Genomic DNA, 23,054 nt, shown 5'->3' with positions numbered 1-23,054 from the left:
AATTATCTAAGTTTGGCTTCAAATCCATCAATACTCAAAATACAGTTGTTTTAGCTTTTTGTTGGGGGCGGGAGGGGGGGTTGCTTGCACTTTGAATAACTGGGAAAACAATGTAATCTTTTTCCTCTTGCATTTCAATTATTAATACAAAGAGTTCCCTTTTGCTTTTACTGAAGATAAGATAGCATTACAATTGTTACCATTAAGACATGATGCATCACATCATTAGGGAACCCAAAATTCAAGCCTCTTTATTACTTGGTTGAGCAGTCACGAACAAACTGTAACACCAATGTATCAAATAAAAACTCACTATCAAGGGCTGTTGCTGAAGTTTCTTCCGGACAGCTTCTCAGACTCGTAGAGAATGTGGTTAATCAGTCCCCTTGCAGCACTGCAAAAGCAATCAACAGAACTTAAAGCAATGCTAAAGGTTCGTGAAAGAGTCGAAATTCAATACGAAGCAAATACATCTATGCAAGCATATCTTCAAAGTTCTAGCTGAAGAGATAAAAAGATTATTCTGTTGTAATATACCACAAATAAATGGTTCGAAAATGCAAGAAACAAGAAAAATGAAGACTTACTCATCCTTCAGTTTCTGACTATTCTCTGGGTCTGTCTCGTGCATATGCTTTTTGAATTGCTGCCTCACCATATCGACAACCAGTGCAGTATTATGTTGCTACAAAGTAAATTAACTATTGGCTTAAGTTAATTCCCATATGTTCTCGATATATTTAGACACAAACAAAGAAAGTAAAGGGCTTAGTTTCATGATGTTTTCTGTTTAGTAGCCAATTAGTGTATGTGCTAACCATAGAATGAGCAATCAAAAGGCAACATAAGAGCGGTTAACGCACAATATAACTCTTCTGACTAAATCATCATCATCATTTCAAAGCACTTCCCGAGTTTCATCAGTGGCAATCCAAACATATTCATCCTGTCCTTGCTTTTCTTCTCTCGGAAGTATAAACTATCAAGTCGGAGGCAAAGTCCCCTTAGCCAAGCAAATAAAATCTAAAAAAATTACTAATTCAAGATCTATTTATAGCTACATAGAATCTAGAATCTGCCATGGACCCTTACTACAGCCAGCATATTAAGAAAGATGAGAATAGAACTACAAGGGCCTCAATTAGGTTGAACTGTAACATGAAAACTAGCCAGCAATTCACCTCTGTGATAAATCTTACCAATTATCAAGCTAACAGTATATGGAATCAAAACCCAAAAAACAAGGAGATTCGAGCTAACTATACAGTAAACCATGGTATTAAATTGTGGCTGTAATGCAGCGCAACGCCGTATCATATTGTTTTTCAAGGTCACCATGACATGCAACCGCAATTTAAAATCATAGTTTTTTTAGGGAACAAATCATGACGTTGGCAACAACATCCACAACACCGCAGCCGCAATCTCAACCGAGACCGCAATTTAGTACTATGCAGCAAATAAATAAAACAATAACTGATCTCAAAATTGTTAAAATTTAGTACTTTTATAGAGTGAACAATACATCTGAGCACAGAAAACAGAAGAATTATGAAAGACTATTGATGTTACCTTATGGCCTATATATTTAGCTCTCCGCAGACATTCCCGGTAAAGCTGAAAAACCAACCATTAAACCGCAATAAAAGAATAAAAAAGTATGGATTTCATTACAGTTTATTTATTAATTCAAATAAAAAGATTAAAAAAATTCAAGTTAATGGAAGGTTATTCACCCTGATGGCATTGTTAGCAAGCTCAGGAGGCAGCGCTGTTTGTAAAGACGGCATTTCCCTCTTCTTATCTGATCAAATACTTCATATACATGGCAATAAATTAATAGTCCACGGTGATAATCGAAATTCTAAAGAAAAAAAACAATGAAATGGTGAAGATTTAAGAACTAACAAAAATGACTCGAAGGAGACGATGAGTAAGGAGATCAAACCTAGAGCGGCAGCAGGAAACTAGAAGAACCGGCGAAGCCAAGGAATATGAAGCGGAACGAACCGATTGATAGAACTTGGGTCTGCTAATGCTCGGCCCAATACTCTCCTTCGCATAATTTAATAGCTTATTCATCTTATATAAATCCATTTCGACTCGATCTAACTCTATAAGATTATTATTATTATATTATTATTATTATTATTATTATTTTAAGAAAAGGTTTAGATTTTAACTGAGTTTTATGAAGGATAGAATTGGATTAAAGTTTATGATTGAAAAATCTTTAATTTAATCTAACCTAATATAATAGGATAAATTTATACCTATGTATTTAGAAAAAAATTATATAAAACCTTTCTTTTTATATTTTTATTTTCTAATAAAAAAATATATTTTTATTTTTTAAAATAAAAATAACCTTTTATATATTTTAAATTTTAAAAAAAAAATTAGTAGATAAGATATAATGTCACTAATATTAAAAAGTGTCAATTATTTTAAAAGATTGACATTAAATTTAACTTAAAAAAATTAAATGATCAAAATTTGCAAAACTCACAGACATGAAAAGTTAAAATTATCCTTGTGCTAAGAATAGTTTTCCAATGTACAAGTAATGTGAGTTCGACAGTTGAGGGACTTCGTTTCAGATTTAAGCAATGCATCTTTAAATATATATTATCTTATATGCATCTCGGACTTAAAAAAGAAGAAGAAAAGTTTATTATTATTTTATTTAGAAATGACAACGAGATAGGATAAATTATAATTTTAATCATTATCCAAAAATTAAAAGTTCTTATATGATTCTCACTTAATCTTAATTTCGACACAATTCAATTTAATTCGAGGACTCGATATAATAGATATATAACCTAACTCGATTCCATTTCGAACCTTAAAAGTTTTAATAAAATATATGAAATATGTTATATAAAATTAATTATAAGCTGATGTCAATTGTCAAACATGAAATGGTTGTGATTATATCAATTAAAACTTGTAACTTTATAATCTAATCAGGGCTTCCAAACGCAGCGTTCCAATAGTAGAATTTCGGCCGATGGTTTGTCACTTTCAGACAGGGAAACAGAAGTTTAGAACACAAAGAAATCTTTGCAATGAAACGACAACTTCCCTTCCATCCCTTTTAGCTCTTGAAGCTTCTAAGATTCGGATCTCTTAGTGTCGAGTTCTCTTCACGTTTATTAGATCTCATGTTTCAGGCAAGCTTCTTGTTTCTTAGATCTCATATGCAGCAGCATTAAGCATTTGTACCTCTTTGATAATTTTTTCAACATTTTTTTTAATTTTTTTTTAAATGACCAACATTATTAATTGTTGTCTATGATTACTTGTTCGTACAACCTACTTGTAAATTTAACTCCGCGGATCAGTTCATTCCCTTGTAATTTGCAGCTAAAAGATGTTTTTTTTTCTTTTCACAGTGGTGAAGACAAGAATTGAGGGATGAGTTATTAGGGTTTTGCACTTTTTTCACTTTTCAGTGATGAAATCATTAAGTTTAGCTTTTGGGTTATTCAAAATGAAGAAATGGTATGGTGGAGTGTTGATTGTAGTTCTTGCCATAGTCTTGGTTTTCAGTTATAGCCTTAGAGAAACCCAACCTAGCCTTGGAGAAAACCCACCAAGCTCTACGGAAACTCGAACGAAGAAGCAATCGGCCTACGAGTTCTTCAATAACCATCCGGCCGAAGATGCTGGTGGGAAGGGGAATGATTCCCCTGAACCTCCCAAGGTGGAAGCTAGGAACCCAATCTTGATAAAGAAACCCAAACTTGTCAATGTTGAAGGGCTCAATGATTTGTATGTTCTGAGTAATGTTTCTCAACAGGAGTCGAAGGTCTTGCTTTTGTGGCCTCATATGCGGTCTCTGTTGTCGAGGTCTGATGCTTTACCCGAAACTGCTCAGGGGATTAAAGAGGCTGCTATGGCATGGAAAGAATTACTCGCCTTTATTGAGGAAGAGAAAACTACCAAGCTTAGTCATAACATCGGACCGAAAGAGCTAAATTGCCCTTTCTCCGTAAGCAGCCTCAACAATGCATTGTTCAGTGGTGGAAATATACTCGAACTGCCTTGTGGTCTAGTTGAGGATTCATCCATCACATTGATTGGTATCCCTAATGGGAGCTATCGGAGCTTTGAAATCGATCTTGTGGGATTGAACTTGTCAGAGGATCCGAAACCTCCTATTCTATTGCATTACAATGTTAGTGTTGCCAGAGATAATATGACGGAAGAACCATTTATAGCTCAAAATACATGGAATAATGAAATCGGCTGGGGAAAAGTGGAAAGGTGTCCTGCTCATCCATATTCCAATAACATAAAAGGTATATGCATATTCATTAATAGTTATTGACTCATCATATAGACTATCCGGCCTTTTGCTCGTGTTTGCCGCTTCTTGGTTTGTTGGTTCTATATAGTTATTAGGTAGATCTACTTGTGAGATATACAAAAAAAGTTAAAAACATAGGAAAATTTCTGTTGTTCATTAAGTATGGAGATATTTAAAATGGGAACAATCAGTAATTTCGAGCACGAGTTACCATACGATGAGTCGCTAACTCTTTCTTGGCTTGAATGATCTTGTTCTTAAACAAATGTGAGACTATGACATCTTACGTTTTATTCCAAAAATTTGATTGAAGAGAAAGATTGGAGGGCAAAAAGGGTATGGTTTGTGTTCAGCAATCGAGTTACATTCTGCTCTTAACCGTTTCTGCAGGAAAAACGGAAAGTGCCAATGGGCATGTTAAAATAAGTTCATTTCATGAGTTGTTTTCCTTCCTGAAATTGTACGATAATACTCCAGTACTACTTCCTCTCCATACCATCTTGTTTCGTTGTATTAATTATCTTTTGTTCGTATTTATGAAATGGTTCGTCTATTCAGATACCTAAGATATCTAAGCACATGTTGCAGTTGATGGACTTGGCCTTTGCAATGAACAACTCGTTAGAAGCACTATGGAAGAAAATCAGAATGTAAGTCTTTCTAGTGGTGATGCCTTGACAAATGCTTCCCAGGGAAGCAGTCATTCGAGTGCTAATTTCCCATTTGTTGAAGGGAATCCATTCACGGCAACGTTATGGATTGGTTCAGAGGGGTTCCATATGACTGTAAATGGAAGGCACGAAACATCGTTTGCTTACAGGGAGGTAAGATACAAGTTTTATCTATAAAAAATGCAAAGGAGTTGTATTCTTCAAATTGTCCCATTATACACATGCATGCAGAAACTTGAACCATGGTCAGCTAGCGGAGTCAAAGTTGCTGGTGGCTTGAATCTCTTATCTGTATTCGCCAAAGGCTTGCCCGTTCCTGAAGATCATGATCTAATAGTCAATTCCAAGCTACTTAAAGCTCCTGCAATTACTAGGAAAAGACTTCAAATGTTGGTTGGGGTCTTCTCCACTGGAAACAATTTCGAGCGCCGTATGGCATTGAGAAGATCTTGGATGCAATTTGAGGCTGTACGCTCTGGGGATGTAGCAGTCCGGTTCTTTATTGGCCTTGTAAGTAAAAAATTTCCTGGTTTTTGTTCTAGCAAGATGATACTCACATTCTCCTCAAAATCTTGATTTAAGAATGTAAAAGAGGCCTAAATCCATATGAATCAGTTAACTCGGCTTCCTAGGTACATGGCTCATTCTACTAAAGTGCTTCATTAACAATGTTGACTGCAAGCGAATCTGTTTTCCGACTGAGTTGATAATTTTTGTACATTGTACCTGCAGAATAAGAACTTACAAGTCAACTTCGAGCTGTGGAAAGAAGCTCAAGCATATGGAGACATCCAATTTATGCCCTTTGTTGATTACTATAGCCTGATCAGTTTGAAAACTATTGCAATTTGCATTATGGGGGTAAGTTGATATACACTTTATTTAAGTTCTAATTCGTGTGGACCGTAAAGGCTTGTTTCCGTCTTTAATTGTTGTTGGTATTACGTCATAGGGTTCATAGAATGAAGCATAGCACACTTAGGAAGCTACTAAACAGTGGTAAATAAAACTAATATCTTAAAACAATTTCTATGTTCTGTTTCACTAGTGGATGGGGTAGGACCTAGTGATTTTCCGGCAGTGCTTCACCGTATCCTGAAGCAAGGATGGAAAATATCTTCTTTTTATGTCTTATATTAATGACAATGAATTTTACATTGGCTAATCAATATATATGTTCTCCTTTTGACTTTAATCCGTTATGCAGACTAAGATCCTCCCTGCAAAATATATCATGAAAACAGATGATGATGCCTTTGTCAGGATTGATGAAGTTCTCTCCAGCCTCAAGGAAAGGCCATCCAATGGCCTGTTATATGGCCTTATAGAGTTCGAATCATCTCCTCATAGGGAAAAAGACAGCAAATGGTATATCAGTGACGAGGTATTTGTCTCAGTCGAACTTTAATCGTATTTTAGTCACCTCTGAGTACACTTTCAATGAATACTTATTTCATAGGAATGGCCACATTCTTCGTATCCGCCATGGGCCCATGGTCCGGGTTATATCATCTCTCGAGACATTGCAAAGTTCATCGTCCAAAAGCACCAAGAAAGAGAACTCAAGGTAAGAGCATGACCAACTTTGATGACTACCATATGTACAAATTCGGAGATCAGTAGGGGGAACTGGCATTACTTATCGAAATATGTTCCAAATGATTCAATCTCGGAAATTCAATAAACTTAGATAACATTTAGTTTTTGTTAATGCAATTATAGTTGAAACATTAAGCAAGGTAGGGTTAGTTGCATCGGACATTTGTACCGGAAGTCCGAAATACCTTTGAGAAGAAAGACCATGGACACCATATCCATAGAAGTGTCTTTATATTCATAACAGTTTTCCCTTGACAGCTTTTCAAACTAGAAGATGTCGCAATGGGTATATGGATCGAAGAATTCAAAGAAGGGGTCGAGAAGTGCACTACATGACCGATGATAGATTCTACAATGCCGGTTGTGAATCGAATTACATCCTGGCGCACTATCAAGGCCCGAGGATGGTGTTATGCCTTTGGGATAAGTTGCAGAAAGAGCACGAGGCCCACTGCTGCGAGGAACCAAGCATTTAACCGTGCTCTTGAGGGAGTGATGATATATGCAGTTATGTCACCATGTCTTTACAAGATTTCGAGCGACTCGAATCTCGGTTTACTTGTGTAACACGAAACCTATCTTGTGTAATGTTATTTGTTCATTTGTTAATTCTTTGGCATACGTAGAAATAGGATCCGGGAAACTGTTTTTGTGCTTATAGGAACTTGAAATTGAATGATCATTCATGTATATGAACTCTTCAACTATGCTTTTTTTTCTATTCCTTGTGCTAACAGCCAAATTATATGGATAGGGATAGCCTTAAAAGGGGGAAGCTGTCTAATCATGCCCATGCCCATGCATGCATCTGGTGTAGATGGTAGAATTGGATACACCTTCCTAACTTTCCTTGTTCAATTACTCTTTAAGGGACGATTAGTATTGAAATCAATATAACTAAGTCATAGTTTTCAATTTTTTAGCTTAATTACGTTTTAAGTCCCTATTAATTCTAAAATCGAGCAAATTGATCTTGGTCTTCACTTCTTAAATCTCTTTCAATTTTAAAGTTAAATAATTGGATCTTTATAATTTTGTCATAATTCTGTCCCTGAATGCAATCATCTAGTAATGGTGGTAATACTCCCCTCGTCCTAAGTTTTGGGACAACAAGTTTTCCTCGACCCAACATTTTTTTCTCTATTTTTATTAGGCGAGATAGGGAAATCATTGAAAAACATATATAGATAGGGACTATAATAATTATGCTTGAATATATAACGAGAGATTATAATAATTATATAGGTCAATTTGGGTATTTTAATCTTAAATCCGACTTCATCTTGATCTGCTTTGAATTCAATTTTTTTTAAAACAAGTTGACATTATATAATTAAATCAAATTAAAGCATGTTGGATTTGAATATTTTGATCATTTTATTGACAGTGAAACGTGTGAGTGTGATTTGTTATCTTTTTACATCCTACAAAATTGAATAATGAGAAATTATTTCATAAACCCTCCTCACCACGTTATTCATAATCTCGTACACTTCATCATTTTGTTTTACGTTCTCTATCCATTTATAATTAACTTTCAAATATTCGCTCACTGTATTTTTACTTTAAAAAATAAAGATTTATCATTGAAAAAACTATCCCCTTAAAAACAAAATGTTAAAATAAACAAATTTTATTGGTTGCGAACCTATGAATGATGATATAAGCAAGGACGAAATTATAGAAATAAATACCTATTTAGACTTTTAAATTTTGGTTTATTTTGATTTCTCTACCTTTTTTTTATTAACTATATTTTACCCCTCCATTTTCTTTTTTAATAATATATAGTGATTACAACGTAGTACAATATATGTTTAAAACTTTTTTAACCTATTGACAACTAGTGGCGGAACACAAAAAAGACTAGTGAATGCCATGACCTTTCAAAATTTTTAAAAAAATATATATAATTTAGACCCTTTAAATTTTTAAAAAATTTAATTTGTCTCCAAAAAAATTTAGAAATTCATATTAAAATTTTTTAATTTTTTAATGTTATTAATTAAATCCCTCCCATAATTTTTAAAAATTCTCTTTAAGCCTCTTAAAATTTCAAAAATTCTAATTAGGCCCTAATTTCTGAAGAAAAAATTGTGTAAACGAAGCCCTTCAAAAAATTTTAAAAATTTAATTTAAATCTCTAAATCTTTTAAAGTTTTCAGTTGCCTTCAAACTCTATCACCAAATTCAACACATACATCTTACCGACATTGCTATTGGAATTCAGAATTTTTAAAGAGATCATCATTTTCTTCACTATTGAAACCGTTTGGGTTGTCCTCCATTTTTTTTATTGTTAACTATATTTTATCTCTCCTGAGTCAGTATCCTAGCCTCGTTCATGCCTTCATGGAGATAGAAATCAGACATGATATCATCACACTATTCTCAATCAGTTGACATATGACATATGGATGAGTTTAAAATGAAATGGTGTTTTGACTCTATATATTTCCAACACCATTGACGTATGAAAGGATTGGTCGTGGCATGGGTTCAATGGATTAACAATAAAGGGTGGAAGAAGATGATAGGTAGAATGTTGGGTTTGTAAAATAAGGTAAGTGAGCCCCCACTCGAATGGTAGTGATTGCTAAAAAGTAGAAATAAATATATAGCCTATCATGTCATCACCTCTGGTGTGTGCTTCAACCTTCCACCTCCTCTACTGGAATTCCAAGGGGACACGTTTATGCTTTTATTCAATCTCCTTTTTCATAATTTGGTGGTTGGCTTTGAACAAGGTGAAAATTAACAAAAATAAATAAATATCTAGACACCAGAAATACAAAATATCTAAACAACATAGGTTTTGGTATAAAAAGTTTATAGCACGACTTATTTAATAAACATTAAAAATAAAAATAATGAAAAGTTCAAATACATGAAGAAGAAAAAAATTGTATAAAAAATTTGATATATTCCACGATATTATAAACCAATTATCTTTTTAAATTAAAAGTTATTATTTATCTTTTTACAGCAAATATTTAAAAATTAAATAAATAATTGTATCTATTATAAATTTGTAATAATTATTATCCGACAGACTGTGAAAGCAAAAGAGTCAACTCCTCAATGCTCTCCAATCAGGCGCAAAAGTTAACAGTAATAAGGGTAAATCCGTCATTTCATTCATTCACGGCAGGTTTAAAACATCCATTGAGTCCCCACTCCATCTAAAAACCCACCCACACGTGCCGGTCACAATTACCGACTAATCCCGTTTTTCATATGGACTTACCATATAATATCTATAAATAAAAGAAGAATATCGAGCACACGACTTTCCATCTTGGCTAAACCCTTGAAAAGTGTTCTTTTGATATTCTTTAAGAAAAAGGAAATAAAGTCGCAGGGTTTTGTTCATCGAGTGGACGGAATTTGTCCGACTTGTCTTTGTTATTAGAAATGATTGTTAGTTCTAATATGGGAGCCGAAGCCGATATCATTTTTCGTCACCAAGCTGTTGATGTAATGTCCATTTCTACCCAGGTTTCTCGCTTCGATTCGGTGAGTTTTTGTTTAAACCTTTTTCTTCTTTATTTCCTTGAATTACCGTTCGTTTTTATTGTGAAATTATTGGGTGGAATTCTGTTATGGTAAATTCTTTTGATCAGACGTTGCTAGGGTTTGGATCTTTTTTATTGGGTTGATGAAAAAAGATATTTCCAACCCTTAAGTTTTGGGGTTTTTAATGATTTGTTGTGAATTCCATCCATAATTGTACACTTCAATTCTACCTTTTTTGGTGGGCAATTTGAAATTACTGGATTTCAATTAGGGTTAGCAAGAAAAAGAGGGAAAATGTTCCTGCTTTGCTAGCTAGCATAGATCCGAAGTTCAAGCGTAGATTTTTCATGGGTATTGTGGTTTATGAATGAATTATGCTTCTTTTCAATTAGGGGCAAATAAACGTGTTCATGCTTTGCTAACTGGCATAGATCCAAAGTTCAACCACTGGCTTTTCATGGGTTTTCTAGTTTTTGGATGATTTATTCTTGTTTTTTTATGAATCTGACTAGCATATGTGAAAAATCTTAGTTTGGTTTTATGTGTGTAAGAACATGGCTTACCTTTTTTCCTATTCTTTGTGTAGGTTGCAGCTTGTGCTGAGACCATTGGAGATGCTGTTATTGAGACATCTGTTGTCAAATTTGTGCCAAGAATTAGATCTGGCAGTTGTGTGGATATTGGTCCTAGGAGATCTATGGAGGACGAACACATAAGGATTGATGATCTATCTTCTCATCTGGGTTCTATCTTTAATCCTTTGATGCCAAGTGCTTTTTATGCTGTTTTTGATGGTCATGGTGGTGCTGACGCAGCTGCTTATATCAAGAGTAATGCTACGAGGTTATTTTTGGAAGATTTTGATTTTCCACAGGTAGCTGATATCGATGCTGTTTTCTTGAAAGCTTTGGAGGATTCTCATAGGAAGGCATTTTTGCTGGCGGACCTTGCCTTGGCTGCTGAAAGCAGTGTTAGCAGTTCTTGTGGAACAACAGTGCTGACTGCTCTTGTACTTGGAAGGCATTTGCTAGTTGCAAATGCTGGTGATTGCAGAGCTGTCCTTTGCCGTAAAGGTACCGCTGTTGAAATGTCCCAAGACCATAGACCATCTTACTTGCCAGAGCGCAAGCGAGTTGAGGAATTGGGTGGCTACATTGATGATGGGTATCTTAATGGTTATCTTTCGGTCACAAGAGCTCTTGGAGATTGGGACATGAAATTCCCTCTCGGATCGGCATCGCCTCTGATTGCAGAGCCAGATGTTAGACAGATTGTATTATCAGAGGATGATGAATTTTTGATCATTGGTTGTGATGGCATTTGGGATGTCATGTCAAGCCAGTTTGCCGTCAGCCTGGTTCGCCGAGCTCTAAGACGACATGATGACCCTGAAGAATGTGCCAGAGAATTAGTCTGTGAAGCAACACGTTTGAATTCATCAGATAACCTCACTGCAATCGTTATCTGCTTTTCTACCCCTGCTCGTGTTGAGTCATGCCCTCCCCAACGACGAAGGTTTAGGAGCTGCAATATATCTGAGGAGGCTAGGAATAGGCTGAAGAGCTTGCTTGAAGGCAATTGAATTTGAATGTGCATAGAAATTAATTTTCTCGTCTATTTACCGTATGTTATTCCTAGAAACTGTTGCAATCTGTTTTGGGCTGTTTCAGAGAGTTTAGAACGGGGGAAAAAAGGCAGCCTGCGGTTTTGTAGGTGTGGGAGAGTGCTAAATATCGGAGTGTGTTTTTTGTGTTATAATGTCTGGTGGCGTAAAACTACATTGCAGGATTCTTTTCATTTGGTTGTAATGGGGTTTTTCTCACTGCAGAAAGGTGTCATAAATTTGATGACATTCTTTGCCATAAGGTGTTTTAACTTATAACCACAAGCTTGACCTAAACATAGTTATAACATGTTCTATGTATGCCAATTTTCCATATACTTGGAGGATAAATTTAGAAAGTTATATCTTTATATTTTGTCAGTTTTTCATGTACTTGGAGTATATTTAGAAAGTTATATCTTTGATATTTATGTTTGAATGTGTTGGATATAAGTGGTAGTAACATAGTTTGAGATTAATGGTTGAAATTGGGTTAGGATTGAATAATGTTATCGTTGGGTTATTTGTCTGCATCATGATGGATTTGGAAGTTTATGCCAAGATGATTGGTGAATGGTGCAGAATGATTTACATATCCTTAGCAGGAAACCAACTTGTAATCCTACCATGCACACAGTTGGGATAGGACAAAAATAATCCCATGCTGCAACTGATACATCAAAGAAACCCATCCCATCATCCAAGTTCTTCTCATTCCACCCTTTGATGATGTTTCTTCTATGTTATAAGACGAGAGAATTTGGTTTCGCGGCAATTTTAAGATGGTATTATTTAAAAGTTTATCAATCATTTAATAATAAATGTTTATACATCCACGTGTGATGAAATACAAATGACGGTTCAGCTTGGTAGAGAAGTCGTGTAAAAGGGAACTCGCCTAGCTCCCAAAACTGGCGTGAGTCAATCTCCTACGGTCAACTGATCCAACAGTATCCAAGTTCCAGATCCTTCACCATACGCGTGTCGTTTTCCTATTGGGAAGAACACATCAACCTCATGAAGAGCCGTCACAGGGAATCAACAATGAGAAGTATTTAGAGGAGCACAGATGGGCCATTTTCATTAGAATATTGCCCTCTAAGCTGCCTTCTTGAAGTCTAGAAGGCAAGCCGCTTTGATCAAATGCAGACCCTGTTTTTCTTTCGTCTTTGTTTGTCCATAGAATAATACTTACAATTTTCCCAAGAAAAAAAAAGAGTAAAAGAAAATGGCTTTGGCAAGCTTGGCCAGGAGAAAGGCATACCTTTTGTCGAGAAACCTATCGAATTCGCCTGCAGATGCGTTGAAGTACTCGTTTTCACTCAGCAATTTCTCTAGGAGTTTCGCTTCGGGATCTGAAGAGAACGACGTCGTCGTTATTGGCGGTGGACCCGGCGGCTACGTGGCGGCTATCAAGGCTGCACAGCTAGGTCTCAAGACTACCTGTATCGAGAAGCGCGGTACCCTCGGTGGAACTTGCCTTAACGTCGGTTGCATCCCTTCTAAGGTATGCTCTTCGTTTCCATTTGTTGGATTTTTCTTCTTTTTTATTAGAATATATAATTTTTAATCGATTTTGATCATTAATCTCTAGTGAGATTTGGATTTGTTTGTATGGGTTCTTTTGTTTTTGTCTTTTTAAGATTGTGATTGGTCATGAATTGTACGGTGAAATGTATATAAAGCTGATCCTGATATTTAAATGGCAGCCTCACTCTCTGTTGTGAATACCTTAAGAAACTATGATTTGATTTTCTATCTGTAAAAATGAGACTGGGATTTGCTAATTGTATCGTTTGCCTTTGGGGGCATATTTGTTTTATCAAATTGAAGAGAAAAGATCTCATCTTTACTGTTCTCTTTAATACAGTCAGTGCTGAAAACTCCTACTTGATTCATATTAGTACTAAATTGCGGTTGCGGTATGGCGGTAGCTGACTTTACGACATCTGTTTCCATGAACTTTCTTAGGCACTTCTTCATTCATCCCACATGTACCATGAAGCTAAGCATTCATTCGCCAACCACGGTGTGAAACTCTCCTCTGTTGAGGTTGATTTGCCTGCCATGATGGCCCAAAAGGATAAAGCTGTTTCAAATCTTACCCGTGGTATCGAAGGTCTATTCAAGAAGAACAAGGTAAACTATGTCAAAGGCTATGGCAAGTTCATTTCTCCGTCTGAAGTTTCTGTAGACACTCTTGAAGGTGGGAATACTGTTGTTAAAGGCAAGAACATCATAGTTGCCACTGGTTCTGATGTCAAATCTTTACCTGGTATCACCATTGATGAGAAGAGGATTGTGTCATCGACCGGAGCACTAGCTTTGTCTGAGATCCCTAAGAAACTCATTGTCATTGGGGCAGGCTACATCGGGCTTGAGATGGGTTCAGTTTGGGGCCGATTGGGGTCAGAGGTTACTGTTGTTGAGTTTGCCCCAGATATTGTTCCAACAATGGATGCAGAAATCCGCAAGCAATTCCAACGTTCACTCGAGAAGCAGAAGATGAAATTCATGCTCAAAACTAAGGTTGTAAGTGTTGATACTGAAAATGGTGTGAAATTGACGGTTGAACCCTCTGCTGGTGGCGATCAGACCACACTTGAAGCCGATGTTGTTCTTGTCTCTGCTGGTAGAACTCCGTTCACATCTGGTCTTGGCTTGGACAAGATAGGAGTGGAAACCGATAAGGCAGGACGGATCTTAGTCAATGATAGATTTGCTACAAATGTGGCTGGTGTTTATGCCATTGGAGATGTAATTCCAGGGCCTATGTTAGCTCACAAAGCAGAAGAAGATGGTGTTGCTTGTGTGGAGTTTATAGCTGGTAAACATGGTCATGTTGATTATGACAAGGTCCCCGGAGTTGTCTACACTCATCCTGAGGTTGCATCTGTAGGAAAGACCGAGGAGCAGGCTAAGGCACTCGGTCTTGGCTACCGTGTTGGGAAATTCCCTTTCATGGCTAATAGCCGAGCCAAGGCTATCGATAATGCTGAAGGAATAGTCAAGATACTGGCTGATAAGGAGACGGACAAAATTCTTGGAGTCCATATCATGGCACCAAATGCCGGAGAGCTCATCCATGAAGCCGTCCTTGCCATTAATTATGAAGCATCAAGCGAGGATATCGCACGAGTGTGCCATGCACATCCTACAATGAGCGAGGCACTGAAGGAAGCTGCAATGGCCACCTATGACAAGCCAATTCACATCTAGAAATCTGGATTTTACATGCTATTCTTCATTTTGATTCATGTTTGATAATTTTCGAGATTGACTCGGAAGCAGTCAGCACAAACTGATTGCTCATTTTCTTATCACTTGAAGCAGATGCCATGCTTGAATAGACATTTTCCATTCATCGTTTGTATTTTCTCAGTGGCAGAATAACTCAGAATGTTCTGTCATCTGTTTGATCATTGATCTGCAATTAATAACTTAATACGTTGTAGCCGAATTTACTGTTATACATATATTGCAGTTTTCTAATCTTAGTAAATATTTTGTTGGCCAAACGATACATGGTTCACTATGAAGCTTAATGCACACGTTCATTGCGTTATTAGATTTAGAGCTTTACCTTAATCGAATAAAAAGAACCAATGCGCTGGTGTTTTACGTTACCAGCCTTGCATATGAACAGGCAGCACCATCAGTGATATTCTTTCTTAACAGAAACGTAAAGTACAGGAGATGCCTACACTACAAGCAAACATCTGTGCAATAACAAATATGATTCGATGGAGGGAAAGAAGAGAGAACTCGGAACCATTTACTCGAAAATAGTCACTCAGAAATGTATTTGCTAAAGGGTTTCATCCTAGTAACGGGAATAAAAAGTCCCTGCACAATTCTGGGTCCTTCCTACTGTAGCTTTCAGCATGATGATCCGACAAACAGCAACTTAAGGATATGCGCATTCAGGGATCCTCCCGCATTTCTGGTCTCCTCCTACCCTGTAGAGCAAGCCTTGCGTCTCTCTCCCTCTCGAATTCCCGATAATCAGTCCGCTGCAAGAAAGAAACCTTATCCAAATACTGGTTTGAACTCTTCTTATATGGCATCCAATTCATCCTCCATCCCCTTATTTTCTTCCTTGAATTCTCCCAATCTTTTTTGTCTTGTCAAGCACACTGAGCTTTTGTTTCTTCTTGATTTGTTCAAGAATGGCATCAACTGCAGAAGATGTACCTTTCGCCTTTTCAGCTGCCTCTTTCGAATCAGCATGGATTCACTTTTTTATTTCAATATCTTGACCAGCAAAGTCTCGAACCTCAGTTATCTGCAAAAGGGAAGAACGAATTAAGATCATTGCTCAGGTCTGCAGACATTTGGATTGCTCAAATATTTAAACATAGATGAAACATTTTGCTAAAGAAAATTATGAAGCCACTTTACTTTTTTTTCTAACAAGATTATGGATGTGCTTACCTCAATTTTCCCTCTATTTGAGGCAGCGGCAGCAGCAGCAGCGTCTTTCACCGCTGAGAGGGCAGCGGCTGCAATCTTCTTTGCCTCATCACTGACATTGTTCTCGACTACAGTAGTTCCCTTCAGCACTTTATCGTTACTTTCGGAATCAATTTCATTGGTCTCACTCGAAGCCTTCGCCTCTGTCTGTCTTTCTTGAGCCCCTGAGGGCGCTGCCGGTTTCATTTGCAGATAGTTCATCCAATTCAATGAGACAAAATCAAGCCAAACAATTACTACACAACACAATCTAACATGTAGTTGAATTAAAAACAAGTAGTATACGAAACTGCTAACATTCGAAGTTCTTTGAGAAGCTTTATTCTTGGCTGAAGTTTTATTGCTTGAAAATTGTCTCAGACCATTCTTAGGTAATCCCTTATTCATTTGCTCCCATATCGCTTCCACCCGTGATTTCGACTCTATCATATCGAAAAAACAACAATCGATATGATAAACATAATTCCCAAAATCAGGATCATTGAGGGGAATATTAAGCTGAAATATAAGAATAACTCACCAGTATTTTCACATTGGAGCTAAGAATTCAAAGCCATAGCCTCTTCTTTCCCAGACTTGTTCACTGTGACCTCTTTTCCATTTGCATTACCTGAAACATCAAAGACATTAATATATATATATATATATATTCTTTAATATATCAGGAAAACAGAAAATGACGATGACTCATACATTAAAATTCTCTAATATATAGAAACTATTAAAACTGGAAGTAATAACGTAAAAATTTCTTTCCATAGTTATAAGCAAAAAGGTGATCAAAGGGTTAATTTTGTGCTTTTTAAAAATAAGAAACCTGAGTCATCAGGGGCATTCGTAGTCGTAGCCATTGTTGAAACCAGATTTAGGGTTTTATTTGGAAGAAAGAGAATCCAAATTTCTGAAAGGTTCAGCGGAAGACGCTGTTTGGGTGGAATCAAAACGAAAGAAAATTAGAAACCCTTGCGAGAAAGTGAGAGAAATTACAAAAGAGATGGAAACTTGAAATTATTTGGGTAAATTAGAAACATGGTCCCCAGTATATAAGGAATTGATTTCTTAGTCTCTTAACTATTAAAAATTACAAAATGATCTTTTAACTGTATGATGTTGTTTTGTTGAGTTCTCAACTATTACAGTTACAAAATAATCACTTAACTATTCATATATTTCAAACTTATCATTTTCTATTAAAAATTTGACGGTCGTCTGAGCTAGACGTTAACTTGTTGAGTGAGATATAATAAAATTTGATCTTAGAAATGTTTCAACTGTATACTTGATTGAGATTTTGAGATCAGATTTTATCATATCCCGTCAGCAAGTTAATGTCCAGCTTAGACTAGTGTTAATTTTTTAACAAAAATGATAAATTTGGAACATATAAATAGTTGAGTGACTGTTTTGTAACTTTTTATAATTTGATGACTCAGCAAAGCAACATTTTATAGTTAAAGAGATTATTTTATAACTTTTAATAATTAGGGGACTCAAAATGTAATTTCATATAGACTGTGGACTATTCGTGTAGTTTACCCAGGATTTTTGTTAGTTTCGCATGCTTTCTTTCTTAAAAGGATAGAAACGGTGTAGTCTTCTATATAATTTATCTATACTTCTCTATAAAATTTAGATAACTTTATAAATTATAATTGGTTGTAATTTTTTAAAATTTAAAATATTAAAAAATTATATACATATATTTTAATTTGATTCAATTAATCTCTTAATATTAAAAAATAATTAATTTAACATCAACATATTTGTAAAACTAAAAACTCATTCTAAATTTTGTTTAAACTGGGTTTAAGTTATAAAAAACACATGTGATGACCTTGTATGGATTATTATATGTAGGAAAAACTATACATATAGTAGTTAAATTATTACTTTTGTTTCATTTTGGTACTTAAACTTTATTTTTTTTTCAAAATCATATCTAATATTTAGTTTAAGTTTCATTTTAGTACTCATTCTTTTAAAAACTTAACGGTAAGATAATACCACATCATCATTAAAAAATAAAGAATATGTCACATCAACGATTCTGTTAAGGTTTTAACTACGGATATCAAAATGAAACACAAACTAAACGTCAAGTATGATTTTGAATAAAATTTGAGTATCAAAATGAAACAAAAATAATAATTTACGTAGTAAACATGTAGTTTACCCTTATATGTATAAAGTATTTAAAATAACTTTTTTTTAAAACTAATTTGAAATCTTAAGTGATAAAATAACAAAAAAAAACTCTTATATTATGAAAATAATCAAAATACCCCCAAGCTTAATAAGTATATTTAAGGACCTAAAACCTTATAAAAAATTTAAAATACTCATGAGCTAATTAGTAACACTTAATACTCATGAGTTAATTAGTAACACTTAATACTCATAAGCACCAGAGATGATTGAGATTTATATTAGAACAGATACTACCTTATGCTTACCTCAGAATATAAAAAAAATATCCTAAATCTTATGAAATAATAAAAGTAATATTTTATATGAATTTTTTTATGAAAATTACTTGATCTAAGTAATATTTTTTTATGAAAATTTTACGGGTCATTTTAGTGGTTAAAATGTAACGCTCTCGAATCACTTATTATTTCAGATTAAATTTATGGTACTACATTTAATATATGACTATATGATTATATAATATGTACATAAATTTTATATATCATAGAACATCAATCGAAAATGAAGAAACCATTCATTATTATATTAATTTCAAGACAAATTCATTTGATTTTTGTTATTTATTATTTATCATTTTTATTATTTAATTTTGAGTACTTATTTTTCAAATATTTATATATGAACTCAAACTTAAATATGTTATCTCAATCCAAATTTACTTTATAAAATCCAAATCCAAATAGTATAATACTCATGGTTCAAAATTCAAACTCAAAATAAATACAAGAAGTTATTATTTGATACATAAATTAAATAATTTATTTTATATAACATATTTATTTTTAATCTAAATATTAAAAAATTTAAATCTAAATTCTAAACCATAAAGTCTAAAACCCTAAACCATATATTATAAAACTTTACAACTTTAAATCCTAAAATATAAATTTTACATCTTAAACCTTAATAAAAAAAATCTTAAACCTTAAGTCAGATAATTACCATTAAAATAAAAGTTAATTGTATCATATATTCTCAAACTATGATCATCATTTTAAATTGATCCTTGAACTTTTGAAAATTTTAATTTTATCCTCAAACTATGACTTTTATTCTAAATTAATCCTTAAATTTTTAAACATTTCAATTTCATCCCCAAACTACAATCACCATTCTAAATTAGTCCCCAAACTTTTGAATCTTTCAATTCCATCCAAATATGTAATTAGTTTTTTCAACATATAATAATATAATTTGATCCAACGATTTTATGAGCAAAGGATGTGATTAGTATATATGTATAGTTTGGGATGAAATTGAAATGCTCAAAATGTTTGGAGACAAATTTAGATGAAGGCCATAGTTTGAGGATGAAAATGAAATGTTTAAAAGTTTGAGGATTAATTTAAAATGATAGTCATAGTTTAGGGATGAAATTAGAATGTTTAAAAATTTAGGGACTAGCTTAGAATAAGTCATAATTTAAGGATGTGTGGTGCAATTAAATCTTAAAATAAAGAATATATATAAAATGTCTAAATATAAATAATTAAATATCTGAATTAACCCAAACTTTATTAAAATGTACCAATATAAAATATTTATTATTAAATATTTTTATAGTTAATACATTGTTAATATAGTATGTAATGTTTGTAAAAAAATTCTTTTATAAATTTAAGATAAATTTAAAGTAATATTTCTTTTAATTATTTAATTATAAATGATTATATTCTTATATATATATATATATATATATATATGAGGTACTCGAATCTGATACCTAAATATAACATAAATAAAATAATTACCATTTATTTTCATTATTTACATCCAAAATTGCCACGTCTAACTCCCTCTTCTTCACCTTATCTATCAATTTATCATTTCATCAGTGGAGAAATCCTAGAAAAAGGAACGAAGACGACCCTAAAGATGGCGTCTTTGGCTCAACAGTTCACAGGTCTAAGATGTTCGCCACTCTCCTCATCTCGCTTTGCGGTGAAACCAAAGCAAACCCAGAAAGTGGGTGCTTTTGCTTCTCCGATAGTTTCAGCCGTCGCCATCTCAAATGCACAGACCAAAGACAGGCTCGAACTCAAGAAGATGTTCGAGGATGCCTACGAACGCTGTCGGACTGCTCCTATGGAAGGCGTTCCTTTCACTCTTGAAGATTTCCAAAATGCTCTTGAAAAATATGACTTTAATTCTGAGCTTGGAACCAAGGTTTTTCTTAATCATCTTCCTTTTATTTGGTTCTTTCTTTTAATTCAAAATTTAAGAATTTATCCATATTAGCTTGAATTAAGAACTACTAGCGGATTGTGTGATTTGGGTATTTATTTTACTGGCCATTCATTTGAACATCTTCATTCAGTTTTGAGTCTTATCTTTATATTGATAGTAATGATAAGTAAGATTGAGATTGTATGCGACAAACAGGGACTAACGTGTGATTTTATGTCAAGAGATGTGAATTTAGGAACTTAAACTAGAAATTTAGAGGGTGCAAAATTAGATTATCAACCAAAAAAAAATACCTAAACTATTGAGGATTTGAAATATTCATGGACGTGACCACAACCCCCTGCTCCCCCCTCGGTCACGGCTATATAATCCAGAATCATCCTCTTTAGATACGCATGGAACCTTAATGTTTTGCCACCCTCAGAGGCGGTGCTTCCACCTGTACGAGTTCTGGACACAAACTAAGACACTCATTTGTGTGCTATGGTCCAGATTTGAGTTCATAGAGATACACCCGAGGGTAACAAAACCTTGAAGGATCTATGAGTACGAAGAGGACAATTTTGGATTATGCTCTCGTGATATGATCCGATGGGTTTGGCCGTTTTGTGATTGAGATTGTTAACGCATGAACTCAGAATAGGTGTTTTATGTGAATTATGTTTGAGGGTATAGGGTTGGTTGGCTCTTGAGTTAGTTTTGTCATAGTTGTGAAGAAGATTGATTGAATTTCTACAGTTTTACTTGTGTTGTGCTTGAGGTTTTGTATCATGGATAAAGAAAATGTATACATTTTCAGGTTAAAGGAACGGTTTTCGCCACAGAAGCCAATGGAGCATTGGTTGATATTACTGCAAAGTCTTCTGCATATCTGCCAGTCCAAGAGGCCAGCATTCACAGAATCAAACATGTAGAAGAAGCTGGTATAGTTCCTGGTTTGAGGGAGGAATTTATGATTATCGGTGAAAATGAGGCCGACGATAGCTTAATCTTGAGCTTAAGGTCCATTCAATATGAGCTTGCCTGGGAAAGATGCAGGCAACTTCAAGCTGAGGATGTCGTCGTGAAGGGCAAGGTGCGTATTTCTGACAATTGTGTCCGATTTAGTAATAATATTGAAACTCTTATAATTCTACAGCTTCCCTACAATTGTTATACTTATTCAAGCATTTTCACGCACTGCTCTTTGACTAACTTTTACATGCAAGAAGTAGGTTGTTGGTGCAAACAAGGGTGGAGTAGTGGCATTGGTGGAGGGTCTTCGGGGGTTTGTCCCTTTCTCACAGATATCATCGGTTAGTTACGAGATCCAAACTATGTTGTTTCTATATGCTGTATTTCGCTTTACCAAATTCCCTTTGAGATCAAAATTTTGCACTAGTAGGTTAGCTCTGCTATTTCGTATTCAAAATGTGGTTGTATGGTGCCCATAGTTTAGTTTATGAATCTTTCATTGTAAACTGATTCTTTCGTCTCATCAGAAATCCACTGCGGAAGAGCTTTTAGATAAGGAGATCCCTTTGAAGTTTGTTGAGGTTGACGAGGAACAGTCCAGACTTGTCTTCAGTAACCGCAAGGCCATGGCTGACAGCCAAGCACAGCTCGGAATCGGATCGGTTGTGCTTGGAACTGTTCAGAGCCTGAAACCATACGGTGCATTCATCGATATTGGCGGAATTAACGGCCTTCTTCATGTCAGTCAAATCAGTCATGATCGTGTTTCGGATATTGCTACCGTTCTTCAACCTGGTGACACTCTAAAGGTGACTCATGCTACAACATTAAATTCTTGGCAAGAAAATCCTGCTTTCTTAGAATTATATTCTAAAAACCGTGTAAAAAACGGTATAGGTCATGATACTGAGCCATGATCGTGAAAGGGGACGAGTAAGTCTTTCTACGAAGAAACTTGAGCCTACCCCAGGAGACATGATTCGCAATCCAACTCTTGTTTTTGAGAAGGTAGATCTCGAACCTCTTCTTTGTTGGTTGGAGTGATCAGAGCATAACAATTGCAAATTTGGTCATTCTTTTTTTCCAACAGGCTGAAGAGATGGCTCAGACGTTCAGGCAGAGAATCGCTCAAGCAGAAGCTATGGCTCGTGCAGACATGCTGAGATTCCAACCCGAGGTACGATTTTAGTTAGACGTTGATTGTAGAAACAATGGTGTTCGATTAGCATGCGTGTGTTAACTCAGTGATGGTATGTTGCAGAGTGGGTTGGCTCTGAGCTCGGATGGGATATTAGGTCCCCTTACATCAGAGCTTCCAGCAGAAGGTTTAGACCTGAGTGATGTTCCTGCAGCAGATGAAGATTCTTAATTCATTTGGATTTGCTTTGTAAAAGTAAATCAAGTGCTCCCTTACGATCAAACGAGACACTTCAGCTGTAGAATATAAGCTTTGAGCTTTTGACCATTTAGTGTTATTATTATTATGTTTGATTTTGGGAGTTTATTATAATCTAGTTAGCAAAACTGA

General features: G+C 34.9%; 6 protein-coding genes and 1 pseudogene across 9 annotated transcripts in view; 5 read left to right on the top strand and 2 right to left on the bottom strand.

Annotated features, from left to right (window-relative positions):
- Positions 1–3,132, top strand: part of LOC120158629 (EEF1A lysine methyltransferase 4-like) — a 35,957-nt gene extending 32,825 nt beyond the window's left edge. The window contains exon 12 of the mRNA XM_039169447.1: positions 3,122–3,132. The gene's annotated coding sequence lies outside the window, so the exon portion shown is untranslated. The remainder of the gene's footprint in view (positions 1–3,121) is intronic.
- On the top strand, positions 106–15,156 carry LOC120158583 (dihydrolipoyl dehydrogenase 1, mitochondrial-like). Its single transcript, XM_039169412.1, has 3 exons — positions 106–112; positions 12,930–13,211; positions 13,676–15,156. Exons 2-3 carry the CDS (start codon positions 12,933–12,935, stop codon positions 14,921–14,923), a joined length of 1,527 nt encoding a protein of 508 aa, XP_039025343.1. The 5' UTR covers positions 106–112; positions 12,930–12,932; the 3' UTR covers positions 14,924–15,156.
- Positions 161–2,043, bottom strand: LOC120158671. Of its 4 annotated transcripts, none has more exons than XM_039169478.1 (5): positions 1,949–2,043; positions 1,737–1,815; positions 1,573–1,617; positions 588–685; positions 161–394 (listed from the first exon to the last, which is right to left on the bottom strand). In XM_039169478.1, exons 2-5 carry the CDS (start codon positions 1,788–1,790, stop codon positions 316–318), a joined length of 276 nt encoding a protein of 91 aa, XP_039025409.1. In that variant the 5' UTR covers positions 1,791–1,815; positions 1,949–2,043; the 3' UTR covers positions 161–315. The 4 variants fall into 4 exon arrangements, with proteins under 4 accessions (XP_039025409.1, XP_039025414.1, XP_039025404.1 ...); XM_039169483.1 differs by having other exon boundaries at positions 1,737–1,804; XM_039169473.1 differs by having other exon boundaries at positions 1,909–1,957.
- Positions 3,387–7,246, top strand: LOC120158574 (hydroxyproline O-galactosyltransferase GALT3). Its single transcript, XM_039169404.1, is given in 8 exon segments — positions 3,387–4,307; positions 4,904–5,139; positions 5,218–5,496; positions 5,719–5,847; positions 6,194–6,370; positions 6,446–6,553; positions 6,844–6,904; positions 6,907–7,246. Coding segments are annotated over 8 exon segments (1,992 nt in total). The 5' UTR covers positions 3,387–3,460; the 3' UTR covers positions 7,062–7,246.
- LOC120158609 (probable protein phosphatase 2C 13) lies at positions 9,904–11,794 on the top strand. Its single transcript, XM_039169434.1, has 2 exons — positions 9,904–10,101; positions 10,688–11,794. Exons 1-2 carry the CDS (start codon positions 10,000–10,002, stop codon positions 11,681–11,683), a joined length of 1,098 nt encoding a protein of 365 aa, XP_039025365.1. The 5' UTR covers positions 9,904–9,999; the 3' UTR covers positions 11,684–11,794.
- Positions 15,157–15,347: 191 nt separating the features above from the next.
- LOC120158641 lies at positions 15,348–17,107 on the bottom strand (annotated as a pseudogene).
- A 3,064-nt stretch (positions 17,108–20,171) lies between these two features.
- On the top strand, positions 20,172–23,015 carry LOC120158566 (30S ribosomal protein S1, chloroplastic-like). Its single transcript, XM_039169394.1, has 7 exons — positions 20,172–20,551; positions 21,372–21,647; positions 21,787–21,867; positions 22,054–22,335; positions 22,424–22,534; positions 22,617–22,703; positions 22,788–23,015. Exons 1-7 carry the CDS (start codon positions 20,261–20,263, stop codon positions 22,893–22,895), a joined length of 1,236 nt encoding a protein of 411 aa, XP_039025325.1. The 5' UTR covers positions 20,172–20,260; the 3' UTR covers positions 22,896–23,015.
- Positions 23,016–23,054: the final 39 nt, after the last annotated feature.

The sequence above is a fragment of the Hibiscus syriacus genome, unplaced genomic scaffold, assembly GCF_006381635.1.
Source record: "Hibiscus syriacus cultivar Baekdansim isolate YM2019G1 unplaced genomic scaffold, ASM638163v2 tig00002841_pilon, whole genome shotgun sequence".
Lineage (NCBI taxonomy): Eukaryota > Viridiplantae > Streptophyta > Magnoliopsida > Malvales > Malvaceae > Hibiscus > Hibiscus syriacus.
The sequence above is the reverse complement of the archived record's forward strand: the minus strand, read 5'-3'. Positions and strand labels throughout refer to the sequence as shown.

Bases quoted from the DNA above. Each gene is read 5' to 3' on its own strand.
- LOC120158671 (XM_039169478.1), bottom strand. From the start codon at position 1,790: ATGCCGTCTTTACAAACAGCGCTGCCTCCTGAGCTTGCTAACAATGCC. The intron at 1,618-1,736 runs GTGAATAACCTT...TTGGTTTTTCAG, and splicing joins TTGCTAACAATGCCATCAGG to CTTTACCGGGAATGTCTGCG. The intron at 686-1,572 runs GTAACATCAATA...TTTACTTTGTAG, and splicing joins CTAAATATATAGGCCATAAG to CAACATAATACTGCACTGGT.
- LOC120158609 (XM_039169434.1), top strand. From the start codon at position 10,000: ATGATTGTTAGTTCTAATATGGGAGCCGAAGCCGATATCATTTTTCGT. The intron at 10,102-10,687 runs GTGAGTTTTTGT...TTCTTTGTGTAG, and splicing joins AGGTTTCTCGCTTCGATTCG to GTTGCAGCTTGTGCTGAGAC.
- LOC120158583 (XM_039169412.1), top strand. From the start codon at position 12,933: ATGGCTTTGGCAAGCTTGGCCAGGAGAAAGGCATACCTTTTGTCGAGA. The intron at 13,212-13,675 runs GTATGCTCTTCG...GAACTTTCTTAG, and splicing joins TCGGTTGCATCCCTTCTAAG to GCACTTCTTCATTCATCCCA.
- LOC120158566 (XM_039169394.1), top strand. From the start codon at position 20,261: ATGGCGTCTTTGGCTCAACAGTTCACAGGTCTAAGATGTTCGCCACTC. The intron at 21,648-21,786 runs GTGCGTATTTCT...TGCAAGAAGTAG, and splicing joins ATGTCGTCGTGAAGGGCAAG to GTTGTTGGTGCAAACAAGGG. The intron at 21,868-22,053 runs GTTAGTTACGAG...TCGTCTCATCAG, and splicing joins CTTTCTCACAGATATCATCG to AAATCCACTGCGGAAGAGCT.